General features: G+C 38.6%; 1 protein-coding gene across 6 annotated transcripts in view; it reads right to left on the bottom strand.

Annotated features, from left to right (window-relative positions):
* The window catches only part of NT5C2 (5'-nucleotidase, cytosolic II), a 129,154-nt gene that overhangs the window by 76,019 nt on the left and 34,259 nt on the right, over positions 1 to 18,876 (bottom strand). Inside the window, exon 1 of one of the 6 annotated variants that reach the window (XM_077125899.1) lies at positions 5,314 to 5,922. The exons of the other annotated variants lie outside the window; for them this stretch is intronic. Within the exon in view, the coding sequence (XP_076982014.1) occupies positions 5,314 to 5,327 (14 nt within the window). The 5' untranslated portion in view covers positions 5,328 to 5,922. Of the gene's footprint in view, positions 1 to 5,313; positions 5,923 to 18,876 lie in introns of those variants that run through there. 6 annotated transcript variants of the gene reach the window in all.

Consider the following 18,876-nt stretch of genomic DNA (forward strand, 5'->3'; position numbering starts at 1 on the left):
TTCATTTTCTTGGGTAAATATTTAGGAGTGGAATTGCTAGGTGATATGTAAGTATATGTTGAATTTTCAGAAACATTGTCAAAAGTGTTTTCTATTTTGCACACTCATGAGCAACGCACGATAGTTCCCATTGATCTGCAGTCTTGGTGTTCTTAATTTTAGCCATTCTGGTGATGTGTAGTGATGTCTCATGATAGTTTTAATTTGTACTTCCCTAAGAACTAATAATGCTGAGCATCCTTTCAAGTGCTTATTTACCCTGTCTTCTTTTGTTAAGTATCCAAATCTTTTTCCCATTTTTAATTGGGGTACCTGTCATACTATGCAAGTGTTGTTTAAATAGTTTTGGATATAAGTTCTTTATTAGATATATATGTATTACAAACATTTTCTTCCAGTCTGTGATGTCCCTTTTCATTTTCTTAATGATGTCTTAACAAAAAGCAGAGGGTTTTTAAATGTTCTTGAAACCCAATTTTGTCTTTCATGGTTTATGCCTTTTGTAATTACCTAAAAAAAAATCTTTATCTAATTCAAGGTTACCAAGACTTTCACCTACATTTCAGTTATTTCATTTATTTCATTTAGTCTACGATCCAATTTGGGTTTTCTTTAGTGAATGATAGGAGGTAAAAGTCAACGTTCATTTTTTCCATATGAATATTCAGCTGTTTCAGCACATCTGTTAAAAAGACTATACTGGCTAGTAAAGTCACATCTGGAAAGATGGCAGAGTAAGACCCTTCTAGGCTCTGTCCCACATAGGAACTTTGAATAACCAGCAAAACTGGCAGAAACATCTTTCTCAAAGCTCCAGAAAACAGCTTAAGGACTGTAGTAATAGAGCAAATGCAGAATCAAGAAAAAGGCCATCTAAAAGCAGGAGGATCTTGTGGGACCCTGGTAGGCCCCTGCACTAAACCTTGGCTGGCTCTCCCAGAGCCAGCTCACACTATTAGTGTGGATGTCTGGTCCTGGTTCTGGAGGGAACAGAGTAACCCTAGTGAACATCCTGCAGACATGTATGTTTGGCACAATCTTTCTAGTGGTGGCCTCAGAACTAGCCCTGTATATGGAAGGCAGTTCACAGAGCTCTCCTACAGAATGTTGTAGGACAGCAGTCAATGGGTGCTTAGGGCAAGGGATTGCTTGCTATAACACACTGTGCAGTGCCCAGGCAATGAGAGAAGTGTTTATCAGGAAGACAGGACATTCATAAATGTGCAAACAGGAAATCTTGGGCCACATACACATACCCATGGCAAGATGTATGCACAGAAAGGATGATGGGGGCCCTTAAGCTTTGGTCTGGAGTTATTCTCTAAACTCACTGTATGGATAAGTCACAGAGGAGAGCACCTGTACAGGTCAATTTGCAAAGAAGGAAAAAATGTTTTCTTTACTTTCTCCTTTTTTTGTTAGCTTCTGGCATTCAAAAAAGGCTCTGCCACAACATTAGCTGGATGCAAGCTTAAGGAACAGATGCTTCAGAATACTGAATTCCAGCAATAACACACTAAAATAGCAAAATGTTCAGATTTCAACCAAAGATTACAAAACACACAAAAAAACAGGATGTGATGGCTCAGGTAAAGGAGAAAATTAAAGCATTAGAAACCAGACCTGGAACATACCAGACAAAGACTTTCAAAAGTGGTCCTAAATATGCTCAAAGAGCTAAAAGAAAACATGGACAAAGAACCAAAAGAAATCAGAAAAAGGCTAGATGAACATGAAAATTATCAATAGAGAGATAGAAATTATGAAAAGGAATCACACAGAGCTGAAAACTATAGAAATAGAAATTAAAAATTCCCTAGAAGGGGTCAACACTTTGGAGTAGGAAGAAAGAATCAGTGAATTTGAAGATAAGAAAACTGACATTTTTTAGCCTGAAGAGCAGATGGAAGAAAGAACGAAGAAAAGTCAACAAAGCCCGAGGTACATGTGGAAACCCATCAACCATACCAATATATGCATTGTGGGAGTCCCAGAAGGAGAAGAAAGAGAGAAGTGGACAGAGAGAATATTCAAAGAAATAAAGGCCGAAAAATAACCAAATTTAACGCATTTCATCAGAAAACATACAGGCAAGAAGGCAGTGGCATGACATATTAAAAATGCTAAAGGCAAAAAATGCCACCAAGAATTCTATATCTGGTAAAACTGTCTTTCAAAAGGACAAAAAAATAAAAATTAAAAAAAATAAGGGGCACATTAAGACATTCCCAGATGATAAAGAGAATCCAGAGGAGTTCATCACCTACTAGACTGGCCCTATGAGAGATACTCAAGAGAATTCTTCAGGTTGAAAGGAAAAGAGAATGGACAGTAGATCAAAATCACATAAAGAAATAAAGAGCTTTGTTCAGGGTAAACACATGGGTAAATGGAAATGCTAGTTCTACCGCATCTTTATTTTTTAACTCTACTTTTTACTTCTTAAGGAATCTAAAAGGCAGATGCTTAAAATTAAAAGAAGCCAGTGGTTTTGGATTTATAATATAATTTGTTACAGCAACTCCATAAAGGTCAGGGGACCGAGGGATATGAGAACACAGTTGTGTATACCACTGAGGTTAAGCTGGTATCAAAGCAAGCAACACTGGCATAGATTTAGGATGTTCAAATTAAGCCCCATAGTAACCACAAAGAAAATACCAGAGAATATGCAAGCTCATAGAGACAGAAATTAGAGAACAGAATGCCAGGGATGAGGAGGGATAAAGAGTTAATGCATAAGAGATGTAAGGTTTCTGTAGGATGAGATAAGAAAGTTTTAATAATAGAAAGCGGTAAGGGTACAGCTACATTGTGAATATCATTAATCCCATTGAATGGTATGTTTGGAAATGGCTGAGATAGGAAAGTTTATGCTCTACACATGCTCTCACAATCTAACAAAAAGGAAGTATAACCAAGGCGACAATGACAACTAAATGCGAAACATTTTGGATGGGATATAAAAAGGGAAGATGGGATCTAACAAGGGAGGATGAGATCTAACAAAGGAGGAGAAAAAAATCAAAGGGATGATGATAAAAAATATATATATTCCTTCTATGGCCCCCAATGTTCTGGAGCAGCTAAAAGAAAAAATCTGGAGATGATGGTATGGTGGCCCATGACAAACTCTGGGATCTTTCCTGTAACTACTTATTGAAGAGTGCTTTGAAAACTATTGCTTTTTTCTTTGTTTGCTTTGTATGTATGTTATATTATACAATTAAAAAAAGTTAAAAAAAATCAAAGGGATGTCATTGGAACATATGAAGACTGTAAGCTTGTATCAACGTTAAATCTCTCAATGATAACTTCACTTAAGGGACTTAAATAATTGAACATCAATTTTCTTAAGAAATGTATATGGCAGTATTAAAACAAGGCACATGATACATACAGCCTGCATTCAGGTGTTCAGAAAATGGACTGACTGATACATAGATAGATGGAGAAAAGGATAGAATGGCAATAGAAATGTGACATAATGTTAAAATAGGTAGATCTGGGCATCTGGGGAGGGTTATGCTGAAGTTCTCTGTATGGGGTTTGTATTATTTTTGTAACTGTTTTGTAAGTTTTAAATTATTTCAGAATAAAAACTTAAAAAAAAAACACTATCCTTTTTCCACTGAATTACCTGGGTCTTGTTGCTAAAAATGAATTGGGTATATATTGTGCAGGCCTATGAACTCCTCATTCAACCCTATAACCTATGCGTCTATCCTTACACTAATACCAAACTATCTTGATAGGTTTAACAGCAAGTCATTTTGGTGATTTAACTTTAATAACAATCCTTTCCTTCTCCTATTAGGGAAATATTTCACAGATAACAAATAGTAATGGACTATACCAAGTGTCAAAGTATCACAAATAAGAAAACTGAATAATTCTTTTCAGTCTAAAACACAAAACTTACCCATTTATTTCTAAAGCTAACAAAGGAAAATAAAAGCTAACTGACTTCATTTATTTGATTCATTTACTTCAAATGCACTTATTACCTATTCAGACAGTATATGAATTGCACCAGGAGCCCAAAAGATAAACCAAAACTAACAAGCAAAAAACAACCCTCTGGACTTACGGGGCCCGTGACTTATCTAGGTTCCTCTTTTTCTTCTAACCTATTCTAACATTATCTTTTAACATAAGGGAAAAATTAATACTAATTGCTTCTCAAGAATTTTTACTATCTCTTAAAATACCAGTTTTCTTAAATCTATAAACTGGCTTCAAAAACAAACCATGTGTACAATACTAAAAAATATAACTGCATCTGTGATAATACTTATCACAACAATTATCAACTGCAGATTTGTTAGGAAACAATACATGCAAACTTTAAATTCTAGTGATATCATGAGAGGTCTAAAAATAATACAGAATTATCAGTATCCCTGGATTGTTCTTTTTATTTAATAATGAGGTTTAAGAATAGCAGTATAGAGGGCCAATTTTATTTTGATCATAATCAATACATAATTCAATTAAAATAAATCATAAATGTGAGACTAAAACAGCTTTAAAACCCTTACAGGAAAAAAAGAACTAGAAAAATTAAGAACTTCTAGAATCAAAATTAAAATCAAAATTAAAATTTTATTCAATTTTTAAAGATTTTCTTTGAGAGATCTAAGTCCTACTAATCAAAGGGAATACCTTTCTAAAGTTAACCAAGTCTTGTTTTGCTTGGAGGCTAGAAATCAGTCACATATTATAGTGGTCCCAAAAAGATCATCATCTGTAACAATTCAACTGAAGCATAAAAGAAAATACAAAAACAATGAAAACCTAACATACAACTATTTTCTATTTACAAAGCAAAGAGGAATAGGAAATTCTACTCTAAATTATTTTTTGTCTACACTGCTCAGAGAAAAACAAAATTACACACTGCTTTTTACTTAATTTTTCACATCACTTTCTAAAGGCACAATTTATAAAACACTATGCCTGGAATTTTTAAACTTCACTCATTTCTACATAAAATTATTTGTTGAGTCACCACTGTTCACTTCCAAATCTTCTTAAACACTTTCTACTAAAACCCAGAATGAGTTTACCACAGGATAATGCTTTTTCTCACTAAATTATAATTAAGTAAATCCATCTTCAATGCTGTCTTTAAAAACAGCAATAGTAACTTTATAGTAGATTACATATGAAACACTGAATTTCTTTCAATCTCTGCCACTACCTCCATCCTCGGTCTGGCAGCACTGCTTATTAATCTTTTAATTCACTCAGATCAGTTGAGCACCTCTTGGTTGAGAAAAAGGAGTGAGAAAGAGTAATAAACTCACTTACCCTTCCTTAGACATTCTCAAAGATGTTCTTCCTCTAGACGAGAATAAAGGATCAACAAACAAGCTTCACTGATCCTCTAGAGAACTGTAGCTCATTTGTTAAAGCACAGAGTACTCGGGCCCTGTGAGGCCCAACAAATTCGGGCACAATGCCGAACCCTAATCAGGCAATATCTCGGTAACCAGTATCTTCAGCTTTAAATACTTGAAAAGTTAAGAATAATTTAAAAAACAGAAAGCAGGGGAAATAACTAATGGCCTTAACAGTTTATGATTGGTCAGTTTAGGAAGGAGGCAATCCAAATGACAAGTTCCTGTAAAAGACAGCAATTACTGGCAAACACACAGAAAAAGCAAATTTACCCCCTAATGAGGCCCTCCAACAGTATGCAAACAATGTGAGTGTCACAGAATAAAACAGCTCTACTCCAAATCACTTTTAGTTTACTCTGGGGGGAAAAAAAATCAACAGGATAATTTTATATTTTAATGATCAGTTTAGTTATTTTCTCCCTTAAAAAGTCAACACTGAACTACAAGAGAAGGAAGTATTTATGTGCTGATCATATTACAGGGAGGAACTAACACTGAGGTGTTTTTTTTCTTCTTGATTTTACTAAATGCATTCAAGAAAAACATCTTATGTCACAAATATTTTATTTAATTGCTAAAAAAAATTCATTCATGTGAAAAGAAATTCACAGATTTTTGGCACACAAGGCAAAAATCCAGAACGTTATAAACGTTAATTCCAAATCTGAAAGCAAGTTGACGTTGGAAAAACATCTGCAAGATTCCTGCCTCCTGACCAATATAATGCATAGGGATTATGCAACAAGGGAAAAAAATAAACAAGTCTACTAAAGTCTGAGAACAATAAAAGGGCAAATTGTCCTAGAGTTATTTCAAATTAAAAATAAAACACATGGAGTTCCGGTAAGATGGCGGAATAGGATATGTAGAGTTCACTCCTGCTCCAAGGAACAGTTAGAAAGGTAGCAGAAAAACAACTGGGACAGAGATTCCAGGGTGTAAGTGACCTGGGAGAAACTTCTATGTCATATAGAGAGACCCTGGTTGCAAAGCTGAAGAACTGAAGTGTAGAGAACTGGAGACCATATGGCTAGTGTAAACAGCCTAACATGCCCCTTTCCAAATGGAGGTCTGGAACCCTCAGAAGTACACGGATAGGGAGATGGAGACCAGGAAGTAAGCCAAGCCATGTTCCTTGAACATGCTATACTCATGCATGCAGCCCCTGTCCTGCAACCCACAACTCCCAACCCCATACCCCATGAATCTGAACCCTGTCACCTGACCCCACTGAGCTCCAAGTCCCCCTACCCCCCATGCCTCTGAACTCAGCCCTCCCACCTGCATAACCCTACCCCACACCACTGCATGCTCATACACCTGCCCCAGCCTGACCCCCTCTCCCACACAAGCACACAGTCTTACCCAGACCCTCCCAAGACCCATGTACCCACACCCAGTGTCTCGATTCCCACCTCCCTTTCCCTGCTCCCTGTAGGCAGTCACCTGCACATCTGGGCTGTAGGTGCTCATCTTCATACCTCAGTCACACCTGCCCCTATCCCCTAGCCCATATAATTGTGCAACCCCTCCCACCAACCCCCAGCTCTGCACACTCGTACATCAGCTTCTGGCCTGGCCAGACCCATGCACATGCATGCACACACCACTGCCATGGACCCCTAGCACTGAGCAAGTGCTGACCTGCACATCCAGGTCACACAACCCCTAGCCCACCCAGGTGCCACACTGCCCCACTACCACCGAACTCCGCATATGTGCACGCCAGCCCTGACACCCAGACCTGTGTACACCAGGGCTCCATCCCCCAGACACAAAAGCACAGCCAGATCCTCCCTGCCAGGCACTCATGCATCCATGCACCAAATTCTTGGCCTCTGCACACCACCCCCAATGCCTCGCACACATACACACTCTTTCCCCACCCTATGGTTCAAGTGCCCTGCTCCCACACCAGACAGGAACTCATGTGAGCATCTGTGCCACATAGCCCCAGTCCTGAACATGCATGCACCCCTGCCCCATCACCCCCAGATCTGTGTACCTGTGCCAGGGACCCACCATCTGAAATCACCCACCCCAGACCGCAACACCCGTGACCTGTGTCCCACCCCTGCACACTTGCATATCTGCACCCTGGCCCCCTGGAACCCTCCCCGTGTGCAAGGACCTACCCGCACCCTACCCTCCCCTTGCCCAGACCTCTGTGACCCATAAACCCATACCCTGATACCCACAATCCCCATGCTCAATGTGTCAACCCACATCCTATCTGCATACCAGCCCTGGTATATCCATATAGCTCCCCCAATCTGCCTCCCGCCATGCCCTACCTCTGTGTCCCCCACACCGTACCCTGTTACTGTGCTCCAAAGCCTGCCTGAGCTGTAGCCCCCACCACTGCCCTGACAACGCACCTCCACAACGCCGCACCCTGCAACCCCATGCTCACAAGCACCAGCATACTGTCCCCAACCCGTGCTTATATCTGCACTGCAACCTGTCACGGTATTGTTGTACCCCATCCCAGGCCCCACATCCTATTCCATACCTGTCCCACAAATACAAAGCTTTAGATTACTGAAGGAAATTAACTTCCAAAGTTACTCTATCAAGATATTTACATGCCCTGAAGGCAAAAGAAGATCATTAAGCATATGACCGTTGTGCCGGTTTGAAAGGATATATGTATCCTAGAAAGCCATGTTTTAATCTTAATCCCATTCTGTAAAGGTAGCTGTTTCTTCTAATCCCTGTTTAGTACTGTATGCTGGAAACTTCAATTAGATTATCTCCATGGAGATGCGACTCAAGAGTGGGTGTTAAATTGGATTAGATAGAGACATGTCTCCACCCATTCTAGGTAGGTCTTGATTACTTTACTGGGATCCTATAAAAGAGCAAACATTTTGGAGAAAACCGGAGATTCAGAGAGAGCAGAGAAGAACGACAGAGCCACAAGAAAACCACAACAGAATGCCGCAGAACCACGAAGCAGAGGACAGCAACTTTTGGAGATGAAGAAGGAAAACACCTCCTGGGAGCTGGAGAGGAAGCTGGCAGATGATGCCATGTTCGCCATGTGCCTTTTCACTTGAGAGAGAAACCCTGAACTTTATTACCTTCTTGAATCAAGGTTATCTTTCCCTAGATGCCTTGATTGGACATTTCTATCAACTTGCTTTAATTAGGACATTTCCACAGCTTAAAAACTGTTAACTTGTAACTAACTAAATTCCCCTTTTTAAAAGCCATTCCACTGCTGGTATATTGCATTCTGGCAACTAGCAAATTAGAACAAACATGCAGACAGATATAGCACAGCTTAACAATCAAATTAAAATCCCATGGGAGACACAGACTTTGGGACAACTAATCAAAGATGTTCATATAACTCTACTGAATAAAATCAGTGGGATGGCTAATCACCTAAAGGAGATCAAGAAGACTCTAGAAGAGCATTAAGAGGAATTTGAAAGAATAAATAGAAAAATAGATATCACAGAGTTTAAAGATGCTGAGGACCAAATAAAAAATATACTAGAGACACACAACAGCAGACTTGGAGACACAGAAGAAAAAATAAACAAACAAGAGAACAGCACAACTGATTTCGAACTCACAAAAGCACAAATGGCAAAAATTACAGAAAAATTTGAACTGGATCTTAAAGAAATGATGGACAAACAAGGTGCCAAATATAAGAATTATCAGTGTCCCAGAAGGAGAAGAGAAGAGTAAAGGTCTAGGAAGATTAGTTGAGGATATAATGGGGAAAAACTTCCCAACCATTATAAAAGACATAAATATGCAAATCAAAGATGCCCAATGAACTCCAAATAGAATAAATCCACATAAAGGTACCTTAAGACACATACTAATCAGTCTGTCAAATGTTGAAGAGAAGCAGAGAATCCTGAAAGCGGCAAGAGAAAAACAATCTACTACATACAAGGGAAACCACATAAGACTGTATTCAGACTACCCAACTGGCACCATGGAGGCGAGAAGACAGTGGCATGATATATGTAAGCTCCTGAAAGAGAAAGACTTCAAGACAAGGATTTTGTACCCAGCCAAACTGTCTTTCAAAAGTGAGGGAGAGATTACAATTTTCCCAGACAAACAAATGCTGAGAGAATTTGTCAATAAGAGACCAGCTCTACAAGAAATACTAAAGGGAGTTCTGTCAGCTGAAAGAAAAAAAAAGACAAGAGAGGGAGGTCTGGAGGAGGGCAGAGTACTGAAGAGTACTAGTAAGGGTAACTTAAAGGATAAAAAAAGAAAGAGTGAAAAGAATATATAGATCTGACAAATAAAATCCAAAGGATTAGATGGGGGATTCAAGAAATGCCTTTACAGGAATAACTTTGAATGTTAACAGACTAAACTTACAAATTAAAAGACAGATTGGCAGAAAGGATTAAGAATATAAACCAGCTATAAACTGATCATAAGAAACTCATCTTAGATGCAAGGATACAAAATAGATTGAAAGTGAAAGGATGGAAAAAGTTGTTCCACACAGGCTATAACCAAAAGAAAGCAGGAGTAGCTATACTAATATTGGACAATATAGACTTCAAATGTAAAGACATCATAAGAGACAAAGAAGGACACCGTATATTAATAAAAGGACAATTTACCAAGAGGAAATAATCAAAAATGTTTATGTTCCCAATCAAGGAGTTCCAAAGTACATGAGACAAATAGTGGCAAAAATGAAGGGAACAATAGACATTTCAATGATGACAGTAGGAGACTTCAATATACCACTCTCCTCTATAGATAGAACCAGACAGAGGATCACAAGGAAAGAGAGATCTCAAAAAATCTGATATATGAATTAGACCTAACCAGACATACATAGCTCATCACACCCCAAAACACTGGGATATATATTTGTCTCTAGTGCTCATGGAACATTCTCCAGGATAGATCATATACTGGGCACAAAACAGGTCTTCATAAATTTAAAAACATTGAAATTATTCAAAGCACTTTCTCTGATCACAATGGAATGACGCTGGAAACCAGTAACAACCAAAGAACGAGAACCTTCATAAATAAATGGAGATTAAATAACATACTCTTAAACATCCAGTGGGTCAAAGAAGAAATTGGTAGAGAAATCAGTAGCTATCTGGAGATGAATGGAAATGAGAATATAACCTATCAGAACTTATGGGATGCAGCAAAAGCTCTAGTGAAAGGGAAATTTATTGCCCTAAATGCCTCTATTAAAAAAGAAGATGGGGGGCGGGCCGCGGTGGCTCAGCGGGCAAAGTGCTTGCCTGCTATGCCGGAGGACCTCGGTTCGATTCCCGGCCCCAGCCCATGTAACAAAAACAAAAAAACAAAATACAATAAAACAAGAAAATGTTTAAAGATGTTTCCCTTTCTTCCTTCCTTCCTTCTCTTTGTCTTTCCTTTAAAAAAAAAAAAAAAAAGAAGATGGGTGGTTCAGCGGTAGAATGCTCGCCTTCCATACAGGACAACCAGGTTCGATTCCCAGACCATGCACCACCACCCCTGGCCCCGCAAAAAAAAAGAGAGAAGAGCAAAAATTGAGGACTTTTAACACTTACCTGGAGGAACTTGAGAAAGAACAGCAAACTAACACCAAAGCAAATTTAAGAAGAGAAATAACAAAGATTAAAGCAGAGGTGAATGAATGGGGGAACAAAAGAACAATAGAAGGAATCAATACAACCAAAAGTTGGTTCTTTGAGAAAAATCAATACAATTGATGGACCACTAGCAAGGCTGACAAAGGAAAAAAAGAGAGAGGATACAAATAAACAAAATCAGAAATGAGAGTGGCTTCGTTACCACAGACCCTGAACAAATTTCAAAAATCATAAGAGGATATTATGAACAAACTAGACAACTTAGATGGAATGGACAAATTCCTGGAAACACACAAACAAGCTACACTGACTCAAGAAGAAACAGAAAATCTCAACAAACCAATCACAAGTAGAGATTCAATCAGTCATCAAAAATCTTCCTACAAAGAAAAGCCTAGGGCCAGGTAGCTCACAGGGGAATATTATCAAACATTCCAAAAAGAACTAACCAACATGGGGTAAAGATGCTATAAGAAAGGAAAACTACAGGCCAATCTCCCTAAGGAACTTAGATGCAAAAATTCTCAACAAAATACTAGCAAATCAAATCCAACAGCATATTACCATGACCAAGTGGGGTTTATACTAGGAATACAAGGATGGTTCAACACAAGAAAATCAATTAATGTAATACAGCAGCACATTAACAAAATGAAAGGGAAAAATTACATGATCATCTCAACTGAGGCTGACAAAGTATTTGACAAAACTCAACATCCTTTTCTGATAAAAACACTTCAAAGGTAGGAATCAAAGGTTAACTTTCTCAATATGATAACAGGCATATATGAAAAATTCATAGCCAACATCATACTCAACGGTGAGAGACTGAACACTTTCCCCCTAAGATTGGGCATGAGGTAAGGATGCCCTCTGTCACCACTATTATTCAACATTGTACTAGAAGTTCTAGCTAGAGTAATCAGGCAGGAAAAAAGGAATAAAGGGATCCCAAATTGGAAAGGAAGAAGTAAAACTTTCAGTATTTGCAGATGACATGATACTATACTTGGAAAATTCTGAGAAATCTACAACAAACTTACTTGAGCTAATAAACAAATTCAGCAAAGTGGCACGATACAAGATTAATGCACAAAAATCAGCAATGTTTCTATACACAAGGAACGACCTCACTGAGGAGACAATTAAGGAAAAAATTCCATTCAAAACTGCAACTAAAAGAATCAAATATCTACGAACAAACCTAACCAGGGATGTAAAGGACATGCACACAGAAAAGCACAAAATATTGCTAAAAGAAATCAAAGAAGATCTAAATAGATGGGAAGACAACGTGTGCTCATGGATAGGAAGGTTAAATGTCATTAAAATGTCAACTCTACCCAAATTGCCAAACAGATTCAACACAATACCAATCAAATTCCAACAACCTACTTTGAAAACTAGGAAAAGCTAGTTACCAAATTTATTTGGAAGGGAAAGAGACCTTGAATAGCCAAAAACATCCTCAAAAGAAGAATGAAGTGGGAGGACCTACACTTCCTGACTTTAAAGCTTATTTTAAAAAGCCATAGTGGTCAAAACAACATTGGCACAAAGACAGACATATTGATCAATGGAATCAAATTGAGAGTTCAGAAATAAACTACCAGATCTATGGTTAACTGATCCTCAACAAGGTCCCCAAATCCACTGAACTGGCACAGAACAGGCTTTTTAATAAATAGGCCTGGGAGAACTGGATATCCATATCCAAAGGAATGAAAGAGGACCCCTACATCACAACCTATACAAAAATGAACTCAAAGTAGATCAAGACTTAAATATAAGACCCAGTATCATAAAATTCCTAGAAAACAATACAGGGAAACATCTACATGACCTAGAAAGAGGCACCAAACTCAATGGGAGAAAATACATGGAAACTGTATATTAGACAAGGGTTTGATAGGTAGTATATATAATGAAATCATACAATTCAACAATAAAAGAACAAACAATCCAATTAAAAAATGGGCAAAAGATATGACTCGACATTTTTCCGAAGTGCAAATACAAATGGCTAAGAAATACACGAAGAGATGTTTATTCTCATTAGCTATAAGGGAAATGCAAATCAAAACCAAAATGAGGTATCATCTCCCACCTGTAGGAACGGCTGCTATTAAACATATGTTGGAGAGGGTATAGAGAAATTGGAACCCTTATTCACTGATGGTGAGAAATGGCATAGCTGCCATGGAAAACAGTTTGGTGGTTCCACAGAAAACGAAATATTGAGTTGACCTATGACCTGACGATACCACAACTCAGTACATACCCAGAAGTACTGAAAGCAGTGACAAGAACAGACATGTTCACACCGATGTTTAAAGAGGCATTATTCACAATTACCAAAAGATGGAAACAATCCCAAGTGCCCATCAACAGACATGTAGATAAATAAAAAATATGTTATACACATATGATGGAATATTATGCAGAAGTAACATGAAATGAGGTCCCAAAGCATACAACAACGTGGATGAATCTTGAACATAATGATGAGTGAAATAAGCCAGGCACAAAAGGATAGATTTCACTAACAGGACCCTGGTAAAGGTAAACTAAGAAGCTTATAATGTAGAACACAGGGAACACAGAGATACACAGAAGCTAGAAATAGGTGAACAGTTACCTAATGAGGCTGAACCTAAATATATGGGAATGGACAGAGGTAGTGGTAGTTTATTAGTGGGTTCATACGTAATACTGTCATATAGAAGGTAAATATGACAGAAAGAGATTGTATAAAACCATGAATCTCACCAATGACCACTACAAATATAAATAAGTTCTTGTATGAACCACTTCAAAGGTATGAATCTTGTACAAAGAATCAATAATAGAGGGGAATAAGGAAAAAACTAATATTGCATGCTATGGCCTATATTTAATAGGAAGACATCAACACTACCACTAAGTACTAAGAGTAAACAATAGACGGGGAGGGACAAGAGGTAAGGGGAGTTTTGTATTTTCTCTTTGGGTGAGGGTATATTTGTTATTTTTCTCTTTGGAGCAATGAAAATTGTCTTGAGGGTGATAAATGGTTGTACAACTAAGTGAGTATACTCTGAGGCATGGATTGTTTATTTTGGACATTATCCATGATGCCCAATGGATGGAGGTGGCCAAAGGGTACAATAACTTAGAAGCAGAAAGGCAAACTGTGGCGTCTTATTTTCATGTTGTACAAAATAAGCCAGAAACAAAAGGACAAATAGTGTACAGTCTCTTAGAAAATACTTATAAGAAAATTAGAGCCTAGACTGTAAGCTAGAACACATTTATTCCTGAGCTTTAAGTATTATTTCTAGATTCTGAGATGCTATGCTATATGTGTATAACCTGGTATTTTCCTGGAACTTTGAGTACCCATAAGGCACAGAGTTGGAGATCTGTAGCTCTGAAAGTCAGCATTGCTACTACTACAATTGTTAACAAAATAAAAAAAGAGATCAGGCTTCAATAAGAGATAAGAATGAAGTCAATCTGTGGCCATATCCTGAGTCACGGCCTACCTTCTCAGACAACATGACCTTCTCCACCAACTACTGATTCCTGGGCTCTGCCCAGCTGCCCAGCTACCGGGTCCAGCCAGACAGCAGTGTGCTGTCTACGCAGGTGCCAGCGGCTCAGAACCCCAGATCTCCATGTCCTGTTCATCTAGTTCCCCAGGTGGCTCAGGAGCCAAGGGCCTGGCTGGCAGGATAGCCAGGGGTCTGGGGGAATGGAGGGCATTCAAGTGAGAAGGAGACCAAACAGGCAGTGAACAACCACCTGGCCTCCTACCTGGACAAGGTGAGGAGCCTGAAAGACTGAGAATTGGAGAATGTAGGGCAAAATTCAGAACACCTGGAGAAGAATGGATCCTGGGTCAGAGACTGGGGCTACTACCTGAAGACCATCGAGGAACTGAGGGCTCAGATTTTTGAAAATTCCATGGACAATACCTGTATTCTTCTGCGTGTTGACAATACCTGATTTGCTGATGATGACTTAAGAGTCAAGTACGGGACTGTGTTGGCCACGTGCCAGTCCATGAACAGTGACATCCATGGGTTCTGCAAGGTCACCGATGATACCAATATTACTCAGCTGCAGCTGGAGAAGGAGATGGAGCCTCTCAAAGAGGAGCTGCTCTTCATGAAGAACCATGAGAAAAAAGTAAAGGGCCTACAAGCAGTCTTAAGGGCCTACAAGCCCAGACTGCCAGCTCTGGGCAGACCATGGAAGTGGTTGCCCCCAAATCTCAAGACCTCAGCAAGATCATGGCAGACATCTGAGCCCAGTATGCCAAGTTGGCTCAAAATAACCAAGAGGAACTAGGTAAGTATTGTTCTCAGCAGACTGAAGAGAACACCAAAGTGGTCACCTCTCAGTCTGCTGAGATAGGAGCTGCTGAGATGTACTATCCAAGTCCATGGAAAATGATCTGGACTCCTTAAGAAATCTAAAGGCTAGCTTGGAGAACAACCTATGGAGGTGGAAGCCCTCTATGCTTGCAGAAGGAGCAGTTCAGTGGGGTCCTGTCAGTGGGCTCCTGCTGCACCAGGAGTTAGAGCTGGCACAGACCCAGGAAGAGGGAAAGTGCCAGGCCCAGGAGTACAACGCCTTATCGAACATCAAGGAAACGCTGGAGGCTGAGATTGCCAGCTAGCACCACCTGCTAGAAGATGGGGAAGACTTCAGTCTTAGTGATCCCTGGATAGCAGCAACTCCATGCAAACCATCTACAAGACCACTACCCATAGGATCGTGGATGGCAAACTGGTATCTGAGACCAGCAACACCAAAGTTCTGAGGCACTGAGGCAGCAGACTCGATGCCCTCTGGGGAACAGGGGGCCAATAAAAACTACTGCATCTTGAAAAAAAAAGAATGAAGCAGCCAATGTGGTTGGGACTAAAGAAAATCAGAACACAGGGTAAAGGATGATAGTGTCTGTATTTTAGAGTTTCATCAACTAAGACCAAAGGAAGAGAGTTTTATTTTGTACAAAATCTAAATTTTCTAAAGTATAATATCTAAATATCTAACTCAATCTATGTGGATAGGCAATTTAAAGAATACAAATATGTGGAGCCCAGAATGGGAATTAGGGTTTGTAATTCTGTATAACTTAATGTAATCTCAGGTATCCCAGTATACGTTGCACAGATAACTAAAAAGTATTGGCAAAGTCCCTAGAGGGACTGGAGAAAAAATACGGAACTATTAAACTTTTCTACCTGGGAAACACCTGATACTGTCTCAAACACTAGGGTCTCCCAAGTTAATAGGCCAAGCCCTTGATCTTGAGGCTTGCTCTTATGAAATGTATTTCTGTAGTGAAGAAGCTAAGCCTACCTATAATTATGCCTAACAGTTACTTCCAGAGAACCTCTTTTGTTGCCCATATGTGGTCTCTCTGTCTCCCTAAGCCCAACTCTGCAAGTAAAATCATTACTCTGCCCCAGCTATGTGGGCCATGACATCCAGGGGTAAGAAAGAGTCACCCTGGCAATGGGGATAGAAGTCCCAGTGAAAAGCCTGGCCCTATGGAATCAACAATGCCTATCTTACCAAAAGGGGGAAGAGAAAGGTAACAGTTGCTAAGAGATTTCAAATAGCTATTCTAGAGACTACTTACTCTTATACAAACTTCAGCTAGATAGTGCTAATTTCCAGTTTGCCAAACCCCAACCAACATCATTCCTGTTAACCCTAAAGAACACCCAGGGCTCTCTATCTGAGATCCTACACAAGTTGCACACACTGAGTTTACTTTCAGAAACCTAAAACCTTCAGATGATTCCCAGATAAGTCCTGAAACACAGAAGTGCCAATTTCTCCAAGAACCTCTACCACTTTTACCCCCCATACCATATTGTTGATACAATTTTTCAACATTAAAAAAGTTAGAATGGGCATAACTCAAATATCCCTAAAGACTGTGAGAAGGATCAAAAGAGAATGAGGTATAATAGAGAAGCTTAGATTTAACAGTTGAGTACAATTACTGAATCATTATGCTAGTATTTCTTTTGTCTCCAGTGTTATAGAGTACTAAAGGGAAAAACCTGAAATTGTGGAACTGTAGCCCACACCAAACTATGAAACCTGTTCTATAACTACTTGTTAAAATGCACTTTGAAAAATACTGCTTTTTCATATATGTTATATTTCACAATAAAAAATGTTAAAAAAAAAAAAAAAGAGCATGACAGTCTTTAATCTTAAAGAGCTCAAAATCTAGTGCAGGAGCCCACTCAAAAATAATTTTAAAGCAGTGGGTAACTATATTATTAGAGGTATCTACAACATATCCTCGATGAGTCTTACGGAGGCCCAAGTAAGTGTTACCTGGCTTGGATAAGAGGAAAAGGAGTGGAGAGTATTTCAGCAGAAGAAAGCATGAGTAGAGAGACACAGACACCATAGTGTGTGGAGAAAAAAACAAACAAAAACTTGATGTAGTTCACAGCTGATGGAACACAGTTAGAGGAAGAGAATGACTAAACTGAAAGGGGAAAGATAAAAATCAGTCTTAGTCATGACTCCCAGGGGTGTGGACCTTCCTGGCAACGTGGAACAGAAATCCTAGAACGAGCTGAGACTCAGCATCAAGGGACTGAGAAAACCCCTAGAATGTACTGAGACTCAGCATCAAGGGATTGAGAAAACCTTCGACCAAAAGGGGGAAGAGCAAAATGAGACAAAATAAATGTCAATGGCTTAGAGATTCCAGAGTCGAGAGGTTATCCTGGAGGTTACTCTTATGCATTAAATAGATATCACCTTGTTAGTCAGATATAGTGGAGGGGCTGGAGGGAACTGCCTGAAAATGTAGAGCTGTGTTCCAGTAGCAATGTTTCTTGAAGATGGTTGTATAATGATATAGCTTTCACAATGTGACTGTGTGATTGTGAAAACCTTGTGTCTGATGCTCCTTTTATCTACCTTATCAACACAAGAGTAAAACATAAGGAATAAAAATAAATAATAGAGGGAACAAATGTTGAAATAAATTTAGATCGAAATGTTAGTGATCAATGAAAGGGAGAGGTAAGGGGTATGGTATGCATGATTTTTTTTCTGTTGTCTTTTTATTTCTTTTTCTGAATTGATACAAATGTTCCAAGAAATGATCATGATGATGAATATGTAACTATGTGATGATATTGTGAATTACTGATTAATATGTAGAACGGAATGATCAAAAGTTAAGAATGTTTGCGTTTGTTATATATATTTTTTTAATTTTAAATTAATTTAAAAAAAAGAAAAATCAGTCTTAGAAGTCTTCAATGCTATGTTAAGAAGATTAGAATTTACCCTGTAGCACAACGTGATGCCACTGAAAAGTTTTAAACAAAGTAATAACATGATTTTCACAATGGATTTAAAGAGGACAAGGCTGAAGGCAGGGAGACCTAATGAGGCTCAAGTAGTGATGTAGACAGTGTTATCAAGAATTAAGAGACTAGAATCTACATATGACCAGGAGATTCATGTTAGACACAGAGAGAGAGAGAATGTGTATGTGTGTGTACGTGTATAGAAAGGGGAATAGAAGGATGATATTCAAACCACTGATGGTGTTTATCCGTAGGAAAAGGGAGTAGAAAGGTATATGAAGAGGAATTTTAAGATTCTGCTCCATATCCTTCTATATTACCTGAATACTGCACAGTAAGAATTTACTTATGTATTACCTAAATGATTTAAAACATCTAAAAAATATTTTTATGAGATTAAAGTTTGGGCTTGATAAATGTATTACCACTCTCCACTTTTTGGATCTATAGTAGTCATATTCAAAAATACCTTATCTTCCTAATGGTAGTAACAACTAAATTGCTCTGCTAAAAAGCATTGAAAAGGAGATGGTTGAA

The sequence above is a fragment of the Tamandua tetradactyla genome, chromosome 13 (genome assembly GCF_023851605.1).
Source record: "Tamandua tetradactyla isolate mTamTet1 chromosome 13, mTamTet1.pri, whole genome shotgun sequence".
Classification (NCBI taxonomy): Eukaryota; Metazoa; Chordata; class Mammalia; order Pilosa; family Myrmecophagidae; genus Tamandua; species Tamandua tetradactyla.